At 38.4% G+C, this 25,527-nt stretch overlaps 1 protein-coding gene across 20 annotated transcripts in view; it reads left to right on the top strand.

Moving 5' to 3' along the window:
• The first annotated feature begins 1,487 nt into the window (after window positions 1–1,487).
• The window catches only part of MAGED1 (MAGE family member D1), a 91,009-nt gene continuing 66,969 nt past the window's right edge, over window positions 1,488–25,527 (top strand). For 9 of the 20 annotated variants that reach the window (XM_027963254.2, XM_042241796.1, XM_042241801.1 and 6 more), the window contains exons 1-2: window positions 1,488–1,534; window positions 5,947–6,027. Coding sequence is in view for 1 of the 20 variants with exons in the window: in XM_060408449.1 (XP_060264432.1) it covers window positions 2,015–2,069 (55 nt within the window). In the remaining 19 variants the exon portion in view is untranslated. Of the gene's footprint in view, window positions 1,642–1,890; window positions 2,070–5,946; window positions 6,028–25,527 lie in introns of those variants that run through there. The other 11 variants (XM_004022074.5, XM_042241797.1, XM_060408453.1 and 8 more) reach the window with 3 other exon arrangements.

The following is a 25,527-nucleotide window of genomic DNA, read 5'->3' as shown; positions in this document are numbered from 1 at the left end:
CTTATTTAAAATTGTCTTTGATTTTCTGTTTTCCTCATAATTAAGCTCAAACTCCATAACATGGCATGCAAGGTTCTTCCTTGTCTGCTCTCTTACATTCAGCCTCCATCTCTCATCACTGCTTCTTTCACACTATACTTCAAATCCACTATCTTTCTTCCTTTCCATTCATCCATTCCATCATGTATTCAACATTAAACAAGTCTTCACTGAGTACCCTCTAGTATATAAGGAGTATTTTAGATTTTAATTATTCACCAGTCGATGGAGTAGCCATAGTTTCAACACTGTCTTCTCTTCATCTATTATTATTGTCACATTATAGTGCTACTAGTTCTTTATGTGTTCATTTCCCTCACTGATTGGAGGGTCTTGAAATCCAGGATTCTATCTTAATCTTCTTCATATGGACAATATCAGAAACAGAACCTTACACCAAGTGGTTGTTCAAAATCTGTTGGTTGAATGACAAAACATGAGTTAAATGCTGAAATGAACTATACAAATACTAGCAAAAGTAAAGACCTTGTGCTAGCCTTTGTCATTGCCCTGACCACATTTTGGTCACTTATTCATTCCACAAGCATCTATAATCACCTATTTTATGCTAGACTCTTACGTGTTTAAATGTTGCCTTAGCCCCTAGGCTGTGGCTTCTAGTGCCATGTCTCTGGGTCTAACGCAGTATTTGGTACACTTGCAAACTGGCTGAAAATAACCACAAAAGAGAAGAACTGGGGTACAGATTTTGGCCCTAGAGGAGTTTTCTGGAGGTAACAGCAATAGGTAACTCAATATTGAACTTTTAACCAAAGTAAGGCTTATTTTTATTATTGAAACTTTTTGTCAATTATCATTGTCTTCATTTGGGTGGGAGGGGTATAAAAGTACACAAGAATGCTTTCTAAATGAGTTCACTTTCTTTTGCAAATTTTAAGTATGGAATGTTACTCTCTGGATACCATTCCAAGACGGAAATGATTCAGATTTAAGACTTTTTAAAGATCTTGAAATTTTTTTAAATTTAAATTTATTTATTTTAATTGGAGGCTAATTACATCTTGAAATTTTTATACTAGTAATTAAAATGAACTTATTTTTTTAATTCCAGAAAGCAGTTAATCAGTATGATAAATATGTAGCTGTAGACATCCGAGAGTTAAGGAAGTAACAGTACTTGAACGTCTGAATCAGCAAGGCGAGGTGACAAATAGGATACACAGAGTTTGGCAGAGATGCTACAGTTCCTTGGATGACTAGGGCTAGTAGGATTTGTAAAAAGTTACTGATTCCTTCTTCCAGAGATCCTACGTCACTATCCAGGTGCGCATCTGGTGAGAGAGCCATTGAGATACAATATTTCAAAAGCTTGCTAGAAAGGCACAGGAAGTTGTCTGGAGTGAAGGCGGAGGTGGGGTGGGGAGTGATGGGGGCGGGGGTGAGGGTGTGGCGTCCTGGGCAAAAGCTTCCGCCAAACAAAAGAAATTAGCACTTCCGGTCACGCCTTCATCTTGTCGCGGCGTTCTTCACCAAGGTGAGTGTAAAGAAAGGGACTGATAATTTTCACAAGTGAGTCCCCAAACACTTCAGGAACGCTTTCCTCTTTGTTTCGCCACGAGGTGGAAAGAATTCATTTCCAGGGTACATTGAAGGATGTTTCTGACGCTTGTGGTTCTGATCTCTGTCTTCACTCTCTCACTCCTCAGGAGATGGCTGGCCGTCATCCCCTCCTTCTGACTCTTATGGTCCTTTTATCCCTGATTATTCTTCACTTCACCTCTTAATCTCGAATCCTCTTCCCGGTCTTTATGAACTTGGGTCATTCCCTGTACCATCGATTTCTTTCCTACCTCTTACTCCCACCTTCCACCCCGCCCTCTTCTTAGCTTCAGAACTTTTGCTACCCTCTTCCCCGACTCTGGCTTCTCTGATGGCTCAGACGGTAAAGTGTCTACCTGCAATGCGGAAGACCTAGGTTCTATCCCTGGGTCGGGAAGATCCTCTGGAGAAGGAAATGGCAACCCACTCCAGTACTCTTGCCTGGAATATCCCATGGACGGAGGAGCCTGGTAAGCTACAGTCCATGGGGTCGCAAAGAGTCGGAAACGGCCGAGAGACTTCTCTTTCTTTCCCCTAGTCTGAGCCTACATTCTTCCCTTTTTTTCCCCTTTAGACCCCAGTATTTTACTCCCCTGAAGACTTCTGATTCTCTTTGGTCCTGCTTCTGCGGAGGACAGTGAATTATTTATTAATACTTTATAAAATTAGGTGTGACTTCAATTTCAAGGGCAAGGCTGTTTTTGTTGTTTTTAAAAATCAGCAATGGAGCAGAAAATTTTTAGAGCTCTCAGAGACGTAGGAACTTGTTCAGATTATGTACTTGTATTTATTTATTACCCTAAACGAAATCCCATATCAGATATTGCACTGGTTTCAGCCTATGACATAAAAAAATTTTGGTATACAACTGAATCTCCAAATTTTGAGTGACAAATGTAGTGAGTTTTGCTTATAACTTGGTGTCAGCTTTAGAAGAGGGAAGCTTTCCCATCTTTAGAATTTCTCACGGGGCAGAAATGGTTGACAGAGATGACATCCAATCACAAATTTATTAATTCATGTGAGTTGGGTTTATTATGTAAATCTTTTCCTGTTGTTCAGTAGCAACATTGAAGAGCAAGTTGACAGATTTTTCAGACAAAGATTTTTTTTTTTTTTAGGAGCTATGCATGTATTATCTATTTGGTGTAATATGAATTTTGTCTTTTTCATTTGTTGCAATGTGAATTTACGTCTTTGCACCATTTATCATGTCTAAACTGTCTTGCAAGACTGTTCATTAATTATCACAATTTTTTATTTCAATTCCAAGAGAGAGAAAAGTAAATTTATAATGAGGGTGAGGGGTATTTCAGGTTATAAAGCGGAATTTAGCAGTCTCCTTGAACAAGCAACTTATTCCCTCTTCTGTAAGGTGTTAGACTTGCCAAAATAAGGGATGATTAAGTATAGTTGAGAGACAATGAGTGAATATAAAATAAATATATAATAGGTTGTGATAGAGATGGTTGTACTATGTTAGATAGGAAAGGCAGAAAGGCCTCCTTGGTATTGTGACATTTGAGCAGAAATCTAAAGGAAAAGAGGGCACAGACTATACATATATGAGTGGGAAGCCAGGATATATTTATGACAGTGGCTTTGCATTTGTTGGTCATTTTGCTTCCAACATTCGCTCTTCTTCCCTCTGCCTGTGGTCACTAGCCAATGGCAACCCATTCCAGTATCCTTACCTGGAAAATCTCATGGACAGAAGAGCCTGGTGGGCTGCAGTCCATGGGGTTGCAAAGAGTCGGCACGACTGGGTGACTAACACTTACTGCCTACTCGAATGATCTAATCTGTCCATGTAAGTTCCCCATATTGTCTTTCTCCTGGCTAGCTTGTTGCTACCATTTAGGTGAACTGTCAGTTACCAGCCCCTCTGGGAAGACACGTCTGCCTCTATCCTGACCTCTTCCTCAGTGTGTTAATTTGTGGTGCATTGTATGCTGTCCTACAGCGTATTTGCTTTCCTCTCTCACTGCTCTTTTCACTGCGTGTTCATAATGTTGCCCATAAATGTTGGTGTGGTAAATTGAAATGAATTTAGTGCCTGTCTTTATAAACAACCTTTTTAATGTAGTTGGCTCCCTAATTAATGTTCAGAACCACTGTTTAAAGTCAGTATCATCGTTGTCATTTTCCTGATGACAAAACCTAGACTCAGGTGGGTAGTAACTTGCTAAATGGTAGTGGAGTTAATGGAGTTAAAATCTGTCAGATACTCAGTCCTGGCCTGATCGTCTCTTTCTCTCTCTCTGTCTCTGTTTATTAATGAGAAGTAGAAAATACTCAATATTTTATTAGACATAGTCTGGATATAAAAATTTCATTTTGTAAGCTTTCTTTCACAAGTCTAATTATATCAGGTACTTGATTTACTTCCTAGTTATAAATGTTAAGAGCTGAAAAGTGTGATGACTTTTTACTTGAAATTTTTTCCCATTTTCAAACTTTTTATTCTTTTTTTTTCCTTTTAAATTTTTAATTGGGGTATGAATACGTAAGGGTACAGCTGAAAGCATTGTCACCACTGTGTAACCTACCACATGATCCAGCAGTTCCACTCATGGTATATATCTGGAAAAAGTGAAAACACTAATTTGAAAAGGTGTGTGCACTCCAGTGTTCTTAGCAGCACTATTTACAATGGCCAGGATATGGAAACGACCCAAGTGTCCATCAGCAGATGAATGGATAAAGATATGGTGTATATGTAAAATGGAATATTGTTGTTTAGTTGCTAAGTCATGTCCGACTCTTTTGCTATGCCCTGTACTGTAGCTCGCCAGGCTCCTCAGTCTGTGGGTATTCCCAGCAAGAATACTGGAGTAGGTTGCCATTTACTTCTCAAGGGGATCTTCCTGACCCAGGGATCCAACTCGCATCTCCTACATTGGCAGGCAGATTCTTTACCACTGAGCTAGCAGCGAAGCCTCACAATTACTCAGCCTTAAAAAAGAATGAAATTCTGCCATTTGTAGCAGTGTTGTATGGACCTAGAGAATATTATGCTTAGTGAAACAGAGAAATACAGATACTTTATGGTATCACTTATATTTGGAATCTAAAAAATAATACAAATGAATATATATATAGCAAAACACAAACAGATTTGGTGATACAGAAAACAAACTAGTGGTTACCAGCAGGAAGAGGGGCAAATAGCAGGTATGGGATTAAGAGATACAAACTGCTATGTATAAAATAGATAAGCAATAATGATATATTGTATAGCACATGGATTTATAGGTATTATATTGTAATAATTTTTAATGGAGTATAATCTGAGTCACCATGCTATACACCTGAAACTAATATAATATTGTAAATCAGCTATAAATTCATGTTGGGCTTCCCTGGTGGCTCATTGTTAAAGAATCTGCCTGCCAGTGCAGGCAACGCAGGTTCGATGCTTGGTCCTGGAAGATCCCCTGGAGAAGGAAATGGCACCTTGCTTCAGTATTCTTGCCTGGAAAATCCCATGGATAGAGGAGATTGCAAAAGAGTGGGACACAACTTAATGACTAAACAACAGCATACTCCATTAAAAAAAAAAACAAACAATTATCAGTATCTGAAATCCCTTCCCTACCAGTTACAATCTAAACCCCAAATTAACCACATCTTGGCTTCTATCACTGTATAATAATTTTCCTGCTTTAGGACTTTATAAAAATTTGGTATGTTTTTGTGTGTGTTTGACTTTGGCTTAAGATTTTGTTTTTGATACTGATCCAAGTTACCGAGTGTAGTAGTACTTCCTTCATTCTTATAGCTCTGTATTCCATTGTGTGAATATGCCACAACTGATAGGCATTTTGGTTGTTTACATCTTTGGTCTGCAAATAGTACTATAAACATTCTAGAACATGTCTTTTGGTGATATATATACACAGATTTCTGTTGAACATATACCTAAGAGTAGAATTGATGAATTCATAGGTTATGGATAAGATTAGCTTTAGTAAGTATTGCCAACCAGTTTTCCAAAACAGTTGTACTAAAAAAACTGCTAATAGAAAAACTTTTAAGAGTTCCAGTGCTCTAGAATATTGCCAACACTTAATGTGTTGTCTTTTTAAGGAAAAAATATGTAATCATTCAAGTGGTTATTAATGGTATCTTGTGGTTTTAGTTTGCATATCTCTGCTGATCAATGTGCATCTTTTCCTGTTTGTTGGCCTGGATATCTTGTTTTCAAGGTACCTATTCAAGTCTTTTGACCACTTTTTCTCCTGGACCATCCTTTTCTTATTGTTCTGTAGAAGATCTTTCTTTAGTAAGGATATGAATACTTTGTTAGATCTGTTTATTGCAGATTTCAATTGCTTCCACTTTCAGACTCTTAATGGTGTCTTTTGAAGAACTGAATACAACCACATTTTGGAGATATTGCAGGTTTGCTTCTACCATTGCAGTAAAGTGAGTATCACAATAAACAAGTCATACAAATTTTGGGGTTTCAAGTGCGTTTAAAAGTTAATTTTGCACTATGCTGTAGTCAAGTAAGTGTGCAATGCATGCATGCTCATTCGTTAAGTCTTGTCCAACTCTTTGCGACCCCATGCACTGTAACCCGCCAGATTTCAGGGAAGACTACTGGAGTGGGTTGCCGTTTCCTCCTCCAGGGGATCTTCCCAACCCAAACCTGTGTCTCCTGCATTGGTCACCTGGGAAACTCCAAGTGTGCAATAGCACTGTCTAAAAAAGAATATACCTTAATTAAAAAATACTTTATTACTAAAAAGTGTTAACCATCATCACACAGGGTTGCCACAGACCTTTAATTTGTAAAAAATGCAGTCTTTGTGAACCACTGTAAAACAAGATATGCTTGTATCTCAATTTTAATATTGTTGAGTTCATAATTTTTCCTCTATATGGGTAGTGCTTGTTTGTCCTGGTTAAGAAATCTTTGCCTTTCTCAAAGTCATAGAGATATTTTTCTATGTGATATTATTGTTTAATCTCATTTATATTTCCAGTTCATTTGATATTGATTTTATTGTATGTTGCCAGTATGAGATATGGATAAAAGCCCATTGTTTTGTTGTTGTTGTTGTTTTGAAACAGACATCCAGCAATTCAATACAATTTGTTGAAAAAATCATCCTTTCCTTCTAGCATCGTCATCTGTTTCATAAATCAGATGATTAGGTTATATATGTGGGTTTGTTTCTGGATTCATTTCATTTTGGTTTTTTTATTCTTGTATGAGTACCACTGTCATAATTAATGTAACTTTATAATGTATCTTATATGTGGTCAGTAAGTCCTACAATTTTGCTCTTTTTCTTTAATAATGCTTTGGTTATTCTTGGCCTTTTGAATTCCATATACATTTTTAAAAAGTAGTTAATATATTTATTTTAATTGGAGGCTAATTACTCTGCAGTATTGTAGTGGTTTTTGCCATACATTGACATGAATCAGCCACAGGTGTACATGTGTCCCTCATCCCGAACCCCCTTCCACTTCTCTCCCCATCCCAGCCCTCTGGGTTATCCCAGTGTACTGGCTTTGAGTGCCCTGCTTCATGCATCAAACTTGAACTGGTCATCTATTTCACACATGGTAATATACATATTTCAATACTATTCTCTAAAATCATCCTACCCTTGCCTTCTCCCACCGAGTCCAAAAGTCTGTTTTTTATATCTGTGTCCCTTTTGCTGTCTCACATATAGAGTCATTGTTGCCATCTTTCTAAATTCCATATATATGCATTAATATACTATATTAGAGTTTTTCTTTCTGGCTTACGTCACTCTGTATAATAGGCTCCAGTTTCATCCACCTCATTACAACTGATTCAAATGCATTCTTTTTAATAGCTGAGTGATATTCTATTGTGTATATGTACCACAGCTTTCTTATCCATTCATCTGTTGATGGACATCTAGATTGCTTCCATGTCCTAGCTATAGTAAACAGTGTTGTCATGAACATTGGGGTACACGTGTCTCCTTCAATTCTGGTTTCCTTGGTGTGTATGCCGAGCAGTGGGATTGCTAGGTCAAATGACAGTTCTATTTCCAGTTTTTTAAGGAATCTCCACACTGTTCTCCATAGTGGCTGTACTAGTCTGCATGCCCGCCAACAATGTAGGAGGATTCCCTTTTCTCCACACCCTCTCCAGCATTTATTGTTTGTAGACTTTTTCATAGCAGCCATTCTGACCAGCATGAGATAGTACCTCATTGTGGTTTTGATTTGCATTTCTCTGATAATGAGTGATGTTGAGCATCTTTTCATGTGTTTGTTAGCCATCGGTATGTCTTCTTTGGAGAAATGTCTGTTTAGTTCTTTGGCCCATTTTTTGATTGGGTCATTTATTTTTCTGGTATTGAGCTGCATGAGCTGCTTGTATATTTTTGAGATTAATTGTTTGTCAACTGCTTCGTTTGCTATTATTTTCTCCCATTCTGAAGGCTGTCTTTTCACCTTGCTTATAGTTTCCTTCATTGTGTGAAAGCTTTTAAGTTTAGTTAGGTCCCATTTGTTTATTTTTGCTTTTATTTCCGTTACTCTACGAGGTGGGTCATAGAGGATCCTTCTGTGATTTATATTGGAGAGTGTTTTGCCTATGTTTTCCTCTAGGAGTTTTATAGTTTCTGGTCTTACATTTAGATCATTAATCCATTTTGAGTTTATTTTTGTGTATGGTGTTAGAAAGTGTTCTAGTTTCATTCTTTTACAGGTGGTTAACCAGTTTTCCTAGCACCACTTGTTAAAGAGATTGTGTTTTCTCCATTGTGTATTTTTGCCTCCTTTGTCAAAGATAAGGTGTCCATAGGTTTGTGGATTTGTCTCTGGGCTTTCTATTTTGTTCCATTGATCTATATTTCTGTCTTTGTGCCAGTACCATCTTGTCTTGATGACTGTAGCTTTGTAGTATAGTCTGAATTCAGGCAGGTTGATTCCTCCAGTTCCATTCTTCTTTCTCAAGATTGCTTTGGCTTTTCGAGATTTTTTGTATTTCCATACAAATTGTGAAATTATTTGTTCTACTTCTGTGAAAAATACATTGGTAGCTTGATAGGGAATGCATTGAATCTGTAGATTGCTTTGGGTAGTATACTCATTTTCACTCTTATACATTTTTTAGAGGGCTTCCCATGTGGCACTAGTTGTAAAGAACCCACCTGCCAACGCAGAAGTCTTAAGAGATGTAGGTTTGATCCTTCAGGAACATCCAGTGGAGGAGGGCATGGCAACCCACTTCAGTATTCATGCCTGGAGAATCCCATGGACAGAGGAGACTGGAGGGCTGCGGTCTCTAGGGTCACCAAGAGTTAGACACGCCAGAAGTGACTTGGCATGCACACATTTTAGAATTAGCTTGTCAGTTTTCACAAAAATCCTTCTTGGCATTCTGATTCAGATACTACTTTAATAGATGAATTTGATACTTTCCCCATAAATATCTCAGTGTTCATCTCCTAATATTAGGAGCATTTTGTAAATAATTTAATTGCCATTATCTTACTAAGAAAACTCAACAGTAATTCCCTAATATCATATACATACCTACTGCATTTGCAGATTGTTTTCAAACAAGTCTTTTATTTAAAACTGTTATCCAGCCTAATGTGTTTTTATATTTCTTAAGATTTTATTGTTATTTTCTATATTTTATTGAACTTGTTACATATTTAGTACTTTCCAAGTCATTACTTCTTCTGTTGCTCAAACTGTCCGGTCTGGAAGTAACCATATGAAACTCCTTCACATTGCCTTCTGTTTTTTTCTTTTTCTTTTATTCCTGAAATTTTCAAATAGTTTTAAAGAAGAAAGTAGTAAGCACACACACCACACATAACCATGCATAAATCCTTTCCCAAGCTTCAACAATTAATACCATTTAACCAATTTCATTTGATTTTTTTCTCCTCACCCACTTTTTTCACTGGGGCATTTGAGAAAATGGCACTCAGCCATTGTGTCATTGCACAGATAAATAACTCATTATGGATCCCTAAGTCATAAGTGTGTTAAATAAGGAACCACTAGGCCATTATACTTAATAAGATTAACAGTAATTCTTTATATCATTTAACACTCAGTTCATATTCAGATTTCCATGATTGTCTGAAAAATGTCTATTTACGGTAGCTTTGTTAAATCTATATCCAAAGAAAGACCATTTATTGCTACTGGCTGTTTTTCTCTTGAGTTTCTTCTCCTGTAAATCCTCTAAAGCCCCCATGCCCTGCTAGTTTTAAACACTGTTGATTTATTGGAGAAACTGTCTGATTGACAAATGGATTTGGATGATTGCTTCTTTGATGTGGTTTTTATTGTTTTCTCCTTCCCATATTTCCTCTTCACTGGAATTTAGAGCTAGAGGCTTGATTAGCTTCAGTTTAATTACTTTTTAAAGGTAAGAATCATCTCAGGGAGTGTAATGCACTTTTTATTGCATTACCTCATGGGGATTTTATCTTTTTAACTGATGCTGGGGTTGATTTGTGTTTTCAGGTTAACTCAGCCTGATCCCTCCATTGTAGCGTTTCTTCCCAACCTTTCTCCTGTTGATTTTCAGAGCCATTGGAGATAACTGTCTAAATTCAGTATTTCAATAGTGGCTGTAAAGTAGTGGTAGAATTCTACTAGTTATTCTGCATTTATTAGCAGGATTATTTTATAAATGAGAACTTTTCCTTGCCAGATACCTTTTTTTTGTTCTAATTTATGTTTCATAAAAAGAAACTCAGGATTTATGAACAGAAATAGACTCACAGACGTAGAAAACAAACTGACGTTTACCAAATGGGATAGTAGGAGTAGGGAAGCAAGAGATAAGTTAGAAGTTTGAGATTAAAATATACCTTACTATTTATAAAACAGATAAACAGCAAGACCCTATTGTGTAGTACAGGTAACTGTGCTCAATATCTCATAATAACCTATAATGGAAAAGAATGTGAAAAACTATATATACATGCACATATGTGTGTATAACTGAGTCACTTTACCATACACTTGAAAGTAACACAACATTATAAATTAACTATAGTTCAGTTAAAAACTGTTCACATTTAAAACAAAGGATAAATGCTTTTTTTTCATATATCAGTTTCCAGAATTGATTTCCTAGAGACCTTCATTGTTTAATATCATTAAGAATTCATGGATCTTTATGTATTTAACGTGTATCCATTGTGATTAAAATTTTTTACTGAGGTATAGTTGGTTTACAATGCTGTGTTAGTTTCAGGTCTACAGCAAAGTGATTCAGTTACAGACATATATTTATTCTGATTATTTTCCATTAGAGGTTATTATAAGATCTTGAATATAGTACCTATGCTATACGGTACATCCATTTTACTTATCTATTTAATATGTATAGTAGTGTGTATCTGTTAAACCCATCAGTTCAGTTCGGTTCAGTCGCTCATTCATGTCTGACTCTTTGTGATGCCATGAACTGCAGCACACCAGGCTTCCTGGTACATCGTTAGCTCCTGGAGCCTACTCAAACTCATGTCTGTCGAACTGGTGATGCCATCCAACCATCTCATCCTCTGTCGTCCCCTTCTTCTCCTGCCTTCAGTCTTTCCCAGCATCAGGGTCTTTTCCAGTGAGTCAGTTCTTCCCATCAGGTGAATAAAGTATTGGAGCTTCAGCTTCAGCATTGGTCCTTCCAATGAATATTCAGGACTGATTCCCTTTAGGATTGACTGGTTGGATCTTCTTGCAGTCAAGGGACTCTCAAGAGTCTTCTTCATCACTACAGTTTAAAAGCGTCAGTTTTCGGCACTCAGCCTTCTTCATGGTCCAGCTCTCACATCCATACATGACTACTGGAAAAACCATAGCTTTGACTAGATGGACCTTTCTCAGCAAGGAAATGTCTCTGCTTTTTAATATGCAGTGTAGGTTGGTCATAGCTTTTCTTACAAGGAGCAAGCGTCTTTTAATTTCATGGCTTCAGTCATGGTCTGCAGAGATTTTGGAGACCAAGAAAATAAAGTCTGTCATTGTTTCCATTGTTTCCCCATCTATTTGCCATGAAGTGATGGGACTGGATGCCGTGATATTAGTTTTTTGAATGTTGAGTTTTAAGCCAGCTTTTTCACTTTCCTCTTTTCACTTTAATCAAGATGGTCCTCAGTTCTTCTTTGCTTTCTGCCATAAGGGTGGTGTTATTTGCATATCTGAGGTAATTGATATTTCTCCTGGCAATGTTAATTCCAGCTTGTGTATCATCCAGCCTGGCATATTGCATGATCTACTCTGCATATAAACTAAATAAGCAGAGTGACAATACATAGCCTTGATTTACTCCTTTCCAATTTGGAACCAATCTGTTGTTCCATGTCCAGTTCTAATTGTTGCTTCTTGACCTTCATACAGATTTGTCAGGAGGCAGGTCAGGTGGTCTGATATTTCCATCTCTTTGGGAATTTTCCACAGTTTGTTGTGATCCACCCAGTCAAAGGCTTTGGCGTAGTCAATAAAGGAGAAGTAGATGTTTTTCTGGAACTCTCTTGCTTTTTCGATGATCCAACAGAAGTTGGCAATTTGATCTCTGGTTCCTCTGCCTTTTCATACTGTTGAAGCCTAGCTTGGAGAATTTTGAGCTTTACTTTGCTAGCAGGTAAGATGAGTGCAATGCCAAAGAACGCTCAAACTACCACACAATTGACTCATCTCACATGCTAGTAAAGTAATGCTCAAAATTCTCCAAGCCAGGCTTCAGCAGTATGTGAACTGTGAACTTCCAGATGTTCAAGCCAGATTTAGAAAAGGCAGAGGAACCAGAGATCAAATTGCCAACTTATGTTGGATCATCAAAAAAGCAAGAGAGTTCCAGAAAACATCTATTTCTGCTTTATTGACTACGCCAAAGCCTTTGACTGTGTGGATCACAACAAACTGTTGAAAATTCTGAAAGAGATGGGAATACCAGACCACCTGACCTGCCTCTTGAGAAACCTACATGCAGGTCAGGAAGCAACAGTTAGACCTGGACATGGAACAACAGACTGGTTCCAAATAGGAAAAGGAGTACATCAAGGCTGTATATTGTCACCCTGCTTATTCAACTTATATGCAGAGTACATCATGAGAAACGCTGGGCTGGAAGAAGCACAAGCTGGAATCAAGATTGCCGGGAGAAATATCAATAACCTCAGATATGCAGATGACACCACCCTTATGGCAGAAAGTGAAGAGGAACTAAAAAGCCTCTTGATGAAAGTGAAAGAGGAGAGTGAAAAAGTTGGCTTAAAGCTCAACATTCAGAAAACGAAGATCATGGCATCTAGTCCCATCACTTCATGGGAAATAGATGGGAAAACAGTGGAAACAGTGTCAGACTTTATTTTTTAGGGCTCCAAAATCACTGCAGATGGTGACTGTAGCCATGAAATTAAAAGACGCTTACTCCTTGGAAGGAAAGTTAAGACCAACCTAGACAGCATATTAAAAAGCAGAGACATTACTTTGCCGACTAAGGTCCGTCTAGTCGAGGCTATGGTTTTTCCTGTGGTCATGTATGGATGTGAGAGTTGGACTGTGAGGAAAGCTGAGTGCCAAAGAATTGATGCTTTTGAACTGTGGTGTTGGAGAAGACTCTTGAGAGTCCCTTGGACTACAAGAATATCCAACCAGTCCATCCTAAAGGAGATCAGTCTTGGGTGTTCATTGGAAGGACCAATGCTGAAGCTGAAGCTCCAGTACTTTGGCCACCTCATGAGAAGAGTTGACTCATTGGAAAAGACCCTGATACTGGGAGGGATTGTGGGCAGGAGGAGAAGGGGACGACAGAGGATGAGATGGCTGGCATCTCTGACGCGATGGACGTGAGTCTTAGTCAACTCCGGGAGATGGTGATGGACAGGGAGGCCCGGCATGCTCCAATTCATGGGGTCACAAAGAGTCGGACAACTGAGTGACTGAACTGAATTGAACTGAGATGAGTGTAGTTGTGAAGTAGTTTAAACATTCTTTGGCATTGCCTTTCTTTGGGATTGGAATGAAAACTGACCTTTTTCAGTCCTGTGGCCATTGTTGAGTTTTCCAAATTTGTTGCTATTTTGAGTGCAGCACTTCAACAGGATCATCCTTTAGGACTTGAAATAGCTCAACTGGAATTCCATCACCTCCACTAGCTTTGTTCATAGTAATGCTTCCTAAGGCCCACTTGACTTTGCACTCCAGGATGTCTGGCTGTAGGTGAGTGATCACACCATCATGGTTATCAGGGTCATGAAGATCTTTTTGCATAGTTCTTCTGTGTATTCTTACCACCTCTTCTTAATATCTTCTGCTTCTTTTAGCTCCATACCATTTCTGTCCTTTATTGTGCCCGTCTTTGTATGAAATATTCCCTTGGTATCTTTAATTTTCTAGAAGTGATCTCTAGTCTTTCACATTCTATTGCTTTGCTCTATTTTTTGCATTGATCTCTTAGGAAGACTTTCTTATCTCTCCTTGCTATTCTTTGTAACTCTGAATTCAGATGGGTATAACTTTCCTTTTCTCCTTTGCCTTTCTCTTCTCTTCTTTTCTCAGCTATTTGTAAGGCCTCCTCAGACAACCATTTTGTCTTTTTGCATTTCTTTTTCTTGAGGATGGCTTTGATCCCTGTCTCCTGTACAATGTCATGAACCTCTGTCTATGGTTATTCAGGCACTCTGTCTATGAGATCTAATCCCTTGAATCTAATTGTCACTTCCACTGTATAATCGTAATGGATTTGATGTAGGTCATACCTGAATGGTCTAGTGGTTTTCCCTACTTGTTTCAATTTAAGTCTGACTTTTCCAATAAGGAGTTCATGATCTGAGCCACAATCAGCACCAGGTCTTGTTTTTGCTGACTGTATAGATCTTCTTCATCTTCAGCTGCAAATAATATAATCAGTCTGATTTCAGTATTGGGGCTTCCCTGGTGGCTCAGAGGTTAAAGCATCTGCCTGCAATGCAGGAGACCTGGGTTTGATCCCTGGGTCGGGAAGATCCCCTGGAGAAGGAAATGGCAACCCACTCCAGTATTCTTGCCTGGAGAATCCCATGGACGGAGGAGCCTGGTGGGCCACAGTCCACGGGGTAGCAAAGAGTCGGACACAACTGAGCAACTTCACTTTCACTTTCAGTATTGACCATCTGGTGATGTCCGTGTGTAGAGTTGAGTCTTGTGTTGTTGGGTGTGGGTGTTTGCTATGACTACTGGGTCCATTGGCAAAACTCTTGTTAGCCTTTCAGTTCAGTTCAGTCACTCAGTCGTGTCTGACTCTTTGCAACCCCATGGACTGCAGCACACCAGGCCTCCCTGTCCATCACCAACTCCTGGAGCTTACTCAAACTCATGTCCATCAAGTCGGTGATGCCATCCAATCATCTCATCCTCTGTTGTCCCCTTCTCTTGTCCCCTTCAATCTTTCCCAGCATCAGGGTCTTTTCCAGTGAGTCAGTTCTTCACATCAGGTGGCCAGAATATTGTAGTTTTAGCTTCAGCATCAGTCCTTCCAATGAATACTTAGGACTCATTTTCTTTAGGATTGACTGGTTGGATTTCCTTGCAAGTCCAAGGGACTCTCAAGAGTATTCTCCAACACCCCAGCTCAAAAGCATCAATTCTTTGGCGCTCAGCTTTCTTTATAGTCTACCTCTCATATCCATACATGACTACTGGAAAAACCATAGCTTTGACTAGACAGACCTGTCTTGGCAAAGTAATGTCTCTGCTTTTTAATGTGCTGTCTAGGTTGGTCATAGCTTTTCTTCCAGGCAGCAAGTGTCTTTTAATTTCATTGCTGCAGTCTGCAGTGCAGTTTGCATCTGCAGTGATTTTCAAGCCCCCAAAACAAAGTCTCTCACTGTTTCCATTGTTTCCCCATCTATTTGCTATGAAATGTTGAGACCAGATGCCATGAACTTATTTTTCTGAATGTTGAGTTTTAAGCCAACTTTTTCACTCTCCTCTTTCACTTTCATCAAGAGGCTGTTCAGTTCTTTGCTTTCTGCCATCAGGGTGGTTCTATCTGCAAATCTGTTAAGTCTTTGCCCTGCTTCATTTTGTACTCCAAGGCCAAACTTGCCTGTTAATGTAGGTATCTCTTGACTTCCTAGTTTTGCATTCCAGTCCCCTATGACAAAAAGGGCATCTTTCTTTCAGTGTTGGTTCTAGAAGGTCTTGTAGCTCATCATAGAACCTTTCAACTTCAGCTTATTCAGCGTTAGTGGTTGGGGCATAGACTTGCATTACTGTGGTATTGAATGTTTTCCCTTGGAAACCAACAGAGATCACTCTGTCATTTTTGACATTGTACCCAAATACTGCATTTTGGACTCCTTTGTTGAATATGAGGGCTAGTCCATTTCTTCTAAGGGATTCTTGCCCACAGTAGTAGATACAATGGTCTCCTGAATTAAATTCGCCCAAAGGGGGAATATGGGTTTATTGGGGATTATTCAAGATGGTGGAGTTGAAGGACGTGTGTTCATCTCCCACGAGAACTCCAAAACTGCAACTCACTCTGAACAGCCATTGACAGGAGAATGTTGGATCCCACCAGAAAAGATACCCCATGTCCAAGGGCAAAGGAAAAACCCCAACAAGGCAGTAGGGAGGCAAATTCACGTTTAGAATCATACCCCACACTCGCCAGAGATGCTCAGAGGGATCAAACAAATTGTGCCATTTTAGAAATTAGAAGTAGTTTTCATTTGTCTCCTGTATCATTTGACAAGATTTCATTAGATCTTGACTTCATTGCTCTCTAATACATTTTAAGTTCTTCATGTACACTGTCTGCCCCAGTGCTGAAATCAGTCATTTTGCAAGGAATCGTGTATTCTTTCAGTAAGGATTGGTACTTCGAAAACAAGATGTGAATGCTCAGGAGACTTTTTTTTGTCATGCTCCCTGACCTTTTGTTGTGCTCTTTTCCTCTCTATTTTGAATACATTTTAATAGCTTTATTTATGTAGACTTTCATTCATTCAGCAAAAATTCACTTACAATGATATATATGGTGTTATGTTTGGTATAGGAGATGTGAAGGTAAATCTGACTAGTTTCCTGTCCTTGATAAAGGTTCATTATAGTGGTAATATGAATAAACAGTCAGTGACTAAAGAGTATGATCAGTACTCTGGTGGGCATAGGCAAGTGGGATTGACAGTCTGTGGCAGCACAGAATGGGCATTTGAAAATGCCTCAGAAAGAGGAGATAATGCTTGATATTGGATGATTAGAAGAAGTATGAAGGTAGAGGAGCTATGAAGGGTTTCAGTGAGAGGAAACTGAAAGAGGCAGAGGGATCTTGATGTATTCAAGGAAAGGTATGTATAGAGTTGGTCATAACTGAAACATAAGTTTTATGTAGGGGAGGAGAGACAAAATTGGAGACATAGATGGGGTCCAGGATGTTGAGAGCCCCAAAAGTCAGGTCAGAGAACTGAGATTTCACTCTGAAGGCTATGAAGGAAAAGTAATGAAATTGTCTTAAGCAGATGAGATATATAATCACCCCTGTGATGTACTGATGATGCACTGGCTGGGTGGGGAGGAATGGGGCAGTAGGAGAATAGTAAGGAGGAGAAACAGAAGAGAAAGAATGTCATGTTACAGTGAACTTCAGGTATGTGTGTAGCATGTGGGAGAAGTTTGTGTGTGTGTGTGTGTGCATTACAATAGGTTATAACATATATTGTAGATTATATATATATACACACAATAGATTATATATATTACATATAGAACTATACGCAACAGGTATATATAAAGTGTTTAATATATAATATATATACATACACACGACTGTCCCACACACCACACATATATATATATATAGAATAATATATATAAAATAGATCTGTGCATACACACATGGATGTAGTATTATGTGTTTATAATTCTGTATGTGCATGTATATCCAGGGACTGTCTCATTGCCGTGGATCTAGACTTTAGAATATTTCAGTGGAGAAACATTTCCCATGGAAGGCGGAGGAGTGGGAAACCACAATAAAGATTCTCCTTGACCTAACATTAGTCATGCTCCTTTGAGCCCTTTTTTTGACTAAACTTTATCCTTGGGCATTGTCTTGGCCTACTTAGCTCAGTTTTAGAAAGAATCCTGCCAAGTCAATTTAGCAAGAATCCCCCCACCCTTGCTTGGTATTTTAGCACTCTGGTCTGCCTTCAGTGAGAATCCCAAGTCAGTTTAGCAAGGATCAACTTAGTCTTGATGTCTCCTTTTAGTAATTTTCTATAGCTCCATGCTGTAGATCCACAAATGTCTTTAACTGTATTCATAGTTGAATCCAATATCTCCCCTGTATTGCAGTAGTCTTGACACCTATCACAGTAGTCTTTAATAAAGTCTTTCTTACATTTTAACAAGTGTCAGAATGATTTTTTATTTAACAGGCCACACCAAAATTTTGGCTTATTATGCTTTTCCTCTTCAAAGTTCCACCAGTTGACACTGAGGCCCAATTGTCTATCCTTAAGTAATCTTGAGAATTCCTCTTCCTCCTCTCCTTGGGATTTAAGGGTATGGAGAGGGAGGGAGTGAGGTGATTTTTTTTCAGCTTCTCCCAGAGGTTAGTATGTCGCTTTAACAGTTATCTCTGGGAGAGTGAAATGATGATTGAAGATGCTTATCTCCTTTTATACGTTTCTCTGTGCCAGGCATTGTTGTATACTAAACAACGTGTATTGCACTTCTCTGTTAAAACTACTGTCTTAAACTTTGAAAACTATATAATGTGAAATTCATCTACATGGATATATAAGATATATATTTGAGATGCTTCTGTTAGGTTAAGGATTTAGGGGAAGCCAGGGCAGTGAGTGTGTATGGATCTGTGTTGGTGAAGGCACGCACAGAGGCCCAGTAATGTAGTTGGCAAAGATGTTGATGAAGTGAATGTAGACTATTGTCTATGAAAAGTAGAATAGATAACAAGTGGTATATGTATATTTTTAGTATGAGAAATTTGAGCATGTTTATATGTTCTGTAGTGGAGGAGCTAATAAAGTCAAAGAGGTTGTTGAAAATAGAGGAGAGAAATGGGGTAACTGGAGAAACAGATGTGGAAAAGATATGGTATAGTGAATATGTGGAAGAACTGGCCATGAGCAAGAGAAGGGGCATCACTTCTAATATCAGAGTTAGAGGGTCAGAAAGGCTTGTTTGTGAGGTTGTGGAGAGGCAAGAGATTGAGAGTTTTTTTCTTACCCTGGTACATTCTCTGTAATAAGGTAGTAAGGGCTTTCTGGAGTGTGCGAGGGGATGAAAAGGGGCCAGAGGAAGGAGGAGTAAGGTTGCACCCTTCTCTGGGGAATGAGAGAAGATTGATGGGCAGTAACTAATAAATGCATATCTGAGCTGGAAATAAAGTGATTTTAGTCTTGTCCTTTTTTCCAGGTGTATTCAGCTGCCAAGAAGTGGGAGTAAGGAAGGCAAACATTAGATTTGATTTTAGACTTGTGAATGTGTGATGATGATTTTGGGTGGTGGGAGGTTTGAAGGGCTAAGTGGGTTGTTGAGGTTACTGATGAGATTTGTTCAGGTTATAGACCATGGGATCTAGTCTCATAAGGAAAGAGTGTATTCTCAGTAGGATTCTGTAGAGAAGCTGGGAAGATAGGTGGGTGGCTGTCAGTGAAGCTGTATGGCGACTTCAAAGCTCAAAGAGATGTTTAAAAGGTGGAATGGCAAATAAGAAATTGTGGTCATAGTAGGATATTGGAGTTTAAGATTTCAGAGGAAAAGTAGTTCTGAATGATGAGAAGGTTCTGTGGGTGGGTGAATTGGACTGGAGGAGGTCAAGGAACTGTGAAACTGGGGGATGAACAAGCTAGCCATGGGATCATCAAAGATGGGAAAAGATACAGCATGTAAGAGTGGAGAGGAAGGTGAGAAAGATGCTCTATTTTGTAGAAGAAGGGGTGAGTGTGGCTGAGAAGCACATGGTATGACATTGATTGGACTTTGGATATGACATTGATTGGACAAAGGATAGGACATTCCTATCCTTTGATAGGAATGGAGATTTTTACAGAAGGGAGGAGTTAGGGAATGGAAGCAGCTTTGCACCAGATCCCTTGGATGGTCCTGGCCTTGTTTCAACTTTGTCTTTGCTTCACAAACTTTTTTTTTGTTTTTGTTTTTGTTTGTGTTTTTCTTTTTTGTTTTTTTGTGGTTTTTTTTTTGGCCAAAAACCAGGACTAGGAAAAAACTGGTGGTAAAATCTTGAATGTAAGGGAAGCTAATAGAGCATTCTGTTCACTGATTCCTGTGCTTGGAGGGACTTGAACAACTGCCCTTAGCAACTTTCAGGGAAATGGCACTGCTGGTAGGACGCTAGCCTGCCCAGGCTTCCCGTTCCAAGAATCCTATTATAAATGAATGTGGATAACCAGTGCCTGTAGCTTTCAGAAAGGGGTGGATGCTTTTTATATCAACCCTTATCTCAGAAGATTGAGAACACATGCTCTTAGGGTATGCTTTAAAGGAGTTCCATATGAAGGCCCTGGATTTTTTTTTTAAAGTTTTTCAAATTGTGTAATATAATGAAAATATCAAAAGTTGCATAAAGTATAAAAGTACACTGAAATGAATAATTATAAAGTAAACACAAGCCACAGTCATCAAGACAGTATGGTACTGGCACAAAGACAGACACATAGATCAATGGAACAAAATAGAAAGCCCAGAGATAAATCCACCCACATATGGACACCTTATCTTTGACAAAGGAGGCAAGAATATACAATGGAGTAAAGACAATCTCTTTAACAAGTGGTGCTGGGAAAACTGGTCAACCACTTGTAAAAGAATGAAACTAGATCACTTCCTAACACCGTACACAAAAATAAACTCAAAATGGATTAAAAATCTAAATGTAAGATCAGAAACTATAAAACTCCTAGAGGAGAACATAGGCAAAACACTCTCAGACATAAATCACAGCAGGATCCTCTATGATCCACCTCCCAGAATTCTGGAAATAAAAGCAAAAATAAACAAATGGGATCTAATTAAAATTAAAAGCTTCCGCACAACAAAGGAAAATATAAGCAAGGTGAAAAGACAGCCTTCTGAATGGCAGAAAATAATAGCAAATGAAGCAACTGACAAACAACTAATCTCAAAAATATACAAACAACTTCTGCAGCTCAATTCCAGAAAAATAAACGACCCAATCAAAAAATGGGCCAAAGAACTAAATAGACATTTCTCCAAAGAAGACATATGGATGGCTAACAAACACATGAAAAGATGCTCAACATCACTCATTATTAGAGAAATGCAAATCAAAACCACAATGAGGTACCACTTCACACCAGTCAGAATGGCTGCGATCCAAAAATCTGCAAGCAATAAATGCTGGAGAGGGTGTGGAGAAAAGGGAACCCTCCTACACTGTTGGTGGGAATGCAAACTAGTACAGCCACTATGGAGAACAGTGTGGAGATTCCTTAAAAATTGCAAATAGAACTGCCTTATGACCCAGCAATCCCACTGCTGGGCATACACACCGAGGAAACCAGAATTGAAAGAGACACATGTACCCCAATGTTCATCGCAGCACTGTTTATAATAGCCAGGACATGGAAACAACCTAGATGTCCATCAGCAGATGAATGGATAAGAAAGCTGTGGTACATATACACAATGGAGTATTACTCAGCTGTTAAAAAGAATTCATTTGAATCAGTTCTGATGAGATGGATGAAACTGGAGCCGATTATACAGAGTGAAGTAAGCCAGAAAGAAAAACACCAATACAGTATACTAACACATATATATGGAATTTAGGAAGATGGCAATGACGACCCTGTATGCAAGACAGGAAAAAAGACACAGATGTGTATAACGGACTTTTGGACTCAGAGGGAGAGGGAGAGGGTGGGATGATTTGGGAGAATGGGAATTCTAACGTATACTATCATGTAAGAATTGAATCGCCAGTCCATGTCTGACGTAGGGTGCAGCATGTTTGGGGCTGGTGCATGGGGATGACCCAGAGAGATGTTGTGGGGAGGGAGGTGGGAGGGGGGGTCATGTTTGGGAACGCATGTAAGAATTAAAGATTTTAAAATTTAAAAATTAAAAAAAAAAGACTAATTCACTGACAATGGAATTCAGGAGTAAGATATAGAAATGTTATTACCTTACAATAGGACTCCTTAAAAAAAATAAAAATAAAAATAAACACCCATAAAAGAACCTTCCAACACCAAATATAGAACATTGCAAGTTATCTAGAAGCCTCAATTCTCTCCCAGAGGTAATTCTCTCTCAGAGGTAACTGTTTATCCTGACTTGCCTTTTATATTTTTTAATATAAATTTATTTATTTTAATTGGAGGTCAATTACTTTACAATATTGTATTGGTTTTGCCATACATCAACATGAATCCTCCACAGGTATACACATGTTCCCCATCCGGAACCCCCCTCCCTCCTGCTTCCCTGTACCATCCCTCTGGGTTGTCCCAGTGCACCAGCCCCAAGCATCCAGTATCATGCATCGAACCTGGACTGGCGGTTTGTTTCATATGTGATATTATACATGTTTCAGTGCCATTCTCCCATATCATCCCACCCTCTCCTTCTCCCACAGAGTCCAAAAGACTGTTCTATACATCTGTGTCTCTTTTGCTGTCTCGTATACAGGGTTATCGTTACCATCTTTCTAAATTCCATATATATGTGTTGCTGCTAAGCTGCTAAGTCACTTCAGTTGTGTCCGACTCTGTGCGACCTCATAGACAGCAGCCCACCAGGTGCCCCTATCCCTGGGATTCTCCAGGCAAGAACACTGGAGTGGGTTGCCATTTCCTTCTCCAATGCATGAAAGTGAAAAGAGAAAGTGAAGTCACTCAATCGTCTCTGACTCTTAGTGACCCCATGGACTGCAGCCCACCAGGCTCCTCCATCCATGGGATTAGTATACTGTATTGGTGTTTTTCTTCCTGGCTTACTTCACTCTGTATAATAGGCTCCAGTTTCATCCACCTCATTAGAACTGATTCAAATGTATTATTTTTAATGGCTGAGTAATATTCCATTGTGTATATGTACCACAGCTTTCTTATCCATTCATCTGCTGATGGACATCTAGGTTGCTTCCATGTCCTGGCTATTATAAACAGTGCTGCAGTGAACATTGGGGTACGAGTGTCTCTTTCAATTCTGGTTTCCTCGGTGTGAATGCCCAGCAGTGGGATTGCTGGCAGTTCTATTTCCAGTTTTTTAAGGAATCTCCACACTGTTCTCCATAGTGGCTGTACTAGTTTGCATTCCCACCAACAGTGTAAGAGGGTTCCCTTTTCTCTACACCCTCTCCAGCATTTATTGCATGTAGACTTTTGGATTGCAGACATTCTGACTGGCATGAAATGGTACCTCATTGTGGTTTTGATTTGCATTTCTCTGATATGCATCAGAGCATCTTTTCATGTGTTTGTGAGCCATCCGTATGTCTTCTTTGGTGAATTGTGTGTTTAGGTCTTTTTCCCACTTTTTGATTGGGTTGTTTATTTTCCTGGTATTGAGTTGTATGAGCTGCTTATATGTTTTGGGAATTAATCCTTTTTCAGTTGTTTCATTTGCTATTATTTTCTCCCACTCTGAGGGTTGTCTTTTCACCTTGCTTATAGTTTCCTTTGCTGTGCAAACGCTTTTAAGTTTAATCAGGTTCTACTTTACTTTTGTTTTTATTTTCGTTACTCTAGGAGGTGGGTCATAGAGGATGTTGCTTTGATTTATGTCATTGAGTGTTCTGCCTATGTTTTCCTCTCAGAGTTTTATAGTTTCTGGTCTTACATTTAGGTCTTTAATCCATTTTGAGTTTATCTTTGTGTATGGTGTTAGGAAGTATTCTAATTTCATTCCTTTACATGTAGTTTTCCATTTTTCCCAGCACCATTTATTGAAGAGGCTGTCTTTGCCCCATTGTATAGTCTTGCCTCCATTTTCAAGAGTAAGGTGCCCATAGGTGCATGGGTTTATTTCTGGGCTTTCTATCTTGTTCCATTGGTCTATATTTCTGTGTTTGTGCCAGTACCATACTGTCTTGATGACTGTAGCTTTGTAGTATAACCTGAAATCAGGAAGCTTGATTCTTCCAGCTTCATTCTTTCTCAAGACTGCTTTGGCTATTCAGGGTGTTTTGTATTTCCATATGAATTGTGAAATTTTTTTGTTTTAGTTCTGTGAAAAAATGCCACTGGTAATTTGATAGGGATTGCATTACATTTGTAGATTGCATTTGGTAGTATAGTCAGTTTTTCAATATTGACCCTTCTACCCAGGATCATGGAATATCTCTCCATCTGTTTATGTCATCTTTAATTTCTTTCATTAGTGCTTTATAATTTTCTGTGTACAGTTCTTTTGTCTCCTTAGGTAAGTTTATTCCTAGATATTTAATTCTTTTTTGTTGCAATGGTGAATGGGATTGATTCCTTAATTTCTGTTTCTGATTTTTCATTGTTAGTATATAGAAATGCAAATGATGTCATCTGCAGTGAGAGCTTTACTTCTTTTCTGATCTCAATTCCTTTTATTTCTTTTTCTTCTCTGATTGCTAAAATTAGAACTTCCAAAACTATGTTAAATAGTGGACACCCTTGTCTTGTTCCTGATCTTAGGGGGAATGCTTTCAGTTTTTCATCATTGAGAATAATGTTTGCTGTAAGCTTATTATATATGGTCTTTACTATGTTGAGTTAGGTTCCTTCTATGCCCATTTTTTGAAGAGTTTTAATCATAAATGGGTGCTGAATTTTGTCAAAGGCTTTTTCTGCATCTACTGAGATGATTATATGGTTTTTATCTTTCAATTTGTTAATATGGTGTATCACATTGATTGACTTGCATATATTAAAGAATCCTTGGATCCCTGGAATAAACCCAACTTGATCATGGTGTATGCGCTTTTTGATGTGTTGCTGAATTCTGTTTGCTAAAATTTTGTTGAGGATTTTTGCATCTATGTTCATCAGTGATATTGGCCTGTAGTTTTCTTTTTGTGTGTTGTCTTTGTCTGGTTTTGGTATCAGGGTGATGGTAGCCTCATAGAATGCATTGGGAAGTGATCCTTCCTCTGCCATTTTTTGTAAGAGTTTTAGAAGGTTAGGCATTAGCTCTTCTCTATATGTTTGATAGAATTCTCCTGTGAAGCCATCTGGTCCTGGGCTTTTGATTTTGGGGGGATTTTGGATCACAGCTTCAATTTCAATGCTTGTAATTGGGTTGCTCATAATTTCTATTTCTTCCTGGTTCAGTCTTGGAAGATTGAACTTTTCTAAGAATGTGTCCATTTCTTCTAGGTTATACATTTTATTGCCATATAGTTCATAATAGTCTCTTTTAGTCCTTTGTATTTCTGCATTGTCTGTTGTAACCTCTCCTTTTTCATTTCTAATTTTGTTGATTTGATTTTTTCTCTCTTTCTTTCTTGATGAGTCTGGCTAAGGGTTTGTCAATTTTGTTTATCCTCTCAAAGAGCCAGCTTTTAGTTTTATTACTCTTTACTATTTTTTCTTTCATTCCTGTTTCATTTATTTCTGCTCGGATCTTTATGATTTCTTCCTTCTACTAATTTTGGGATTTTTTTCTTCTTTTTCCAGTCACTTTAGGTGTAAAGTTAGGTTGCCTCTTCGATGTTTTTCTTGTTTCTTGAGGTAGGATTGTATTGCTATAAACTTCCTCTTAGAACTACTTTTGCTGCATCCCATAGGTTTTGAGTTGTCCTGTATTCACTGTCATTTGTTTCTAGAAATTTTTTTATTTCCATTTCTATTTCTTCAGTAACCTGTTGGTTATTTAGAAACGTGTTATTTATTCTCCATGTGTTTGGGTTTCTTACAGTTTTTATCTTGTGATTGATATCTAGTTTCATAGCATTGTGGTCAGAGAAAATGTTTGATACAATTTCAGTTT

The sequence above is a fragment of the Ovis aries genome, chromosome X (genome assembly GCF_016772045.2).
Source record: "Ovis aries strain OAR_USU_Benz2616 breed Rambouillet chromosome X, ARS-UI_Ramb_v3.0, whole genome shotgun sequence".
NCBI classification, from domain to species: domain Eukaryota; kingdom Metazoa; phylum Chordata; class Mammalia; order Artiodactyla; family Bovidae; genus Ovis; species Ovis aries.
Note: the sequence above shows the minus strand (reverse complement) of the source record. Positions and strands in the feature narration are given on the sequence as shown.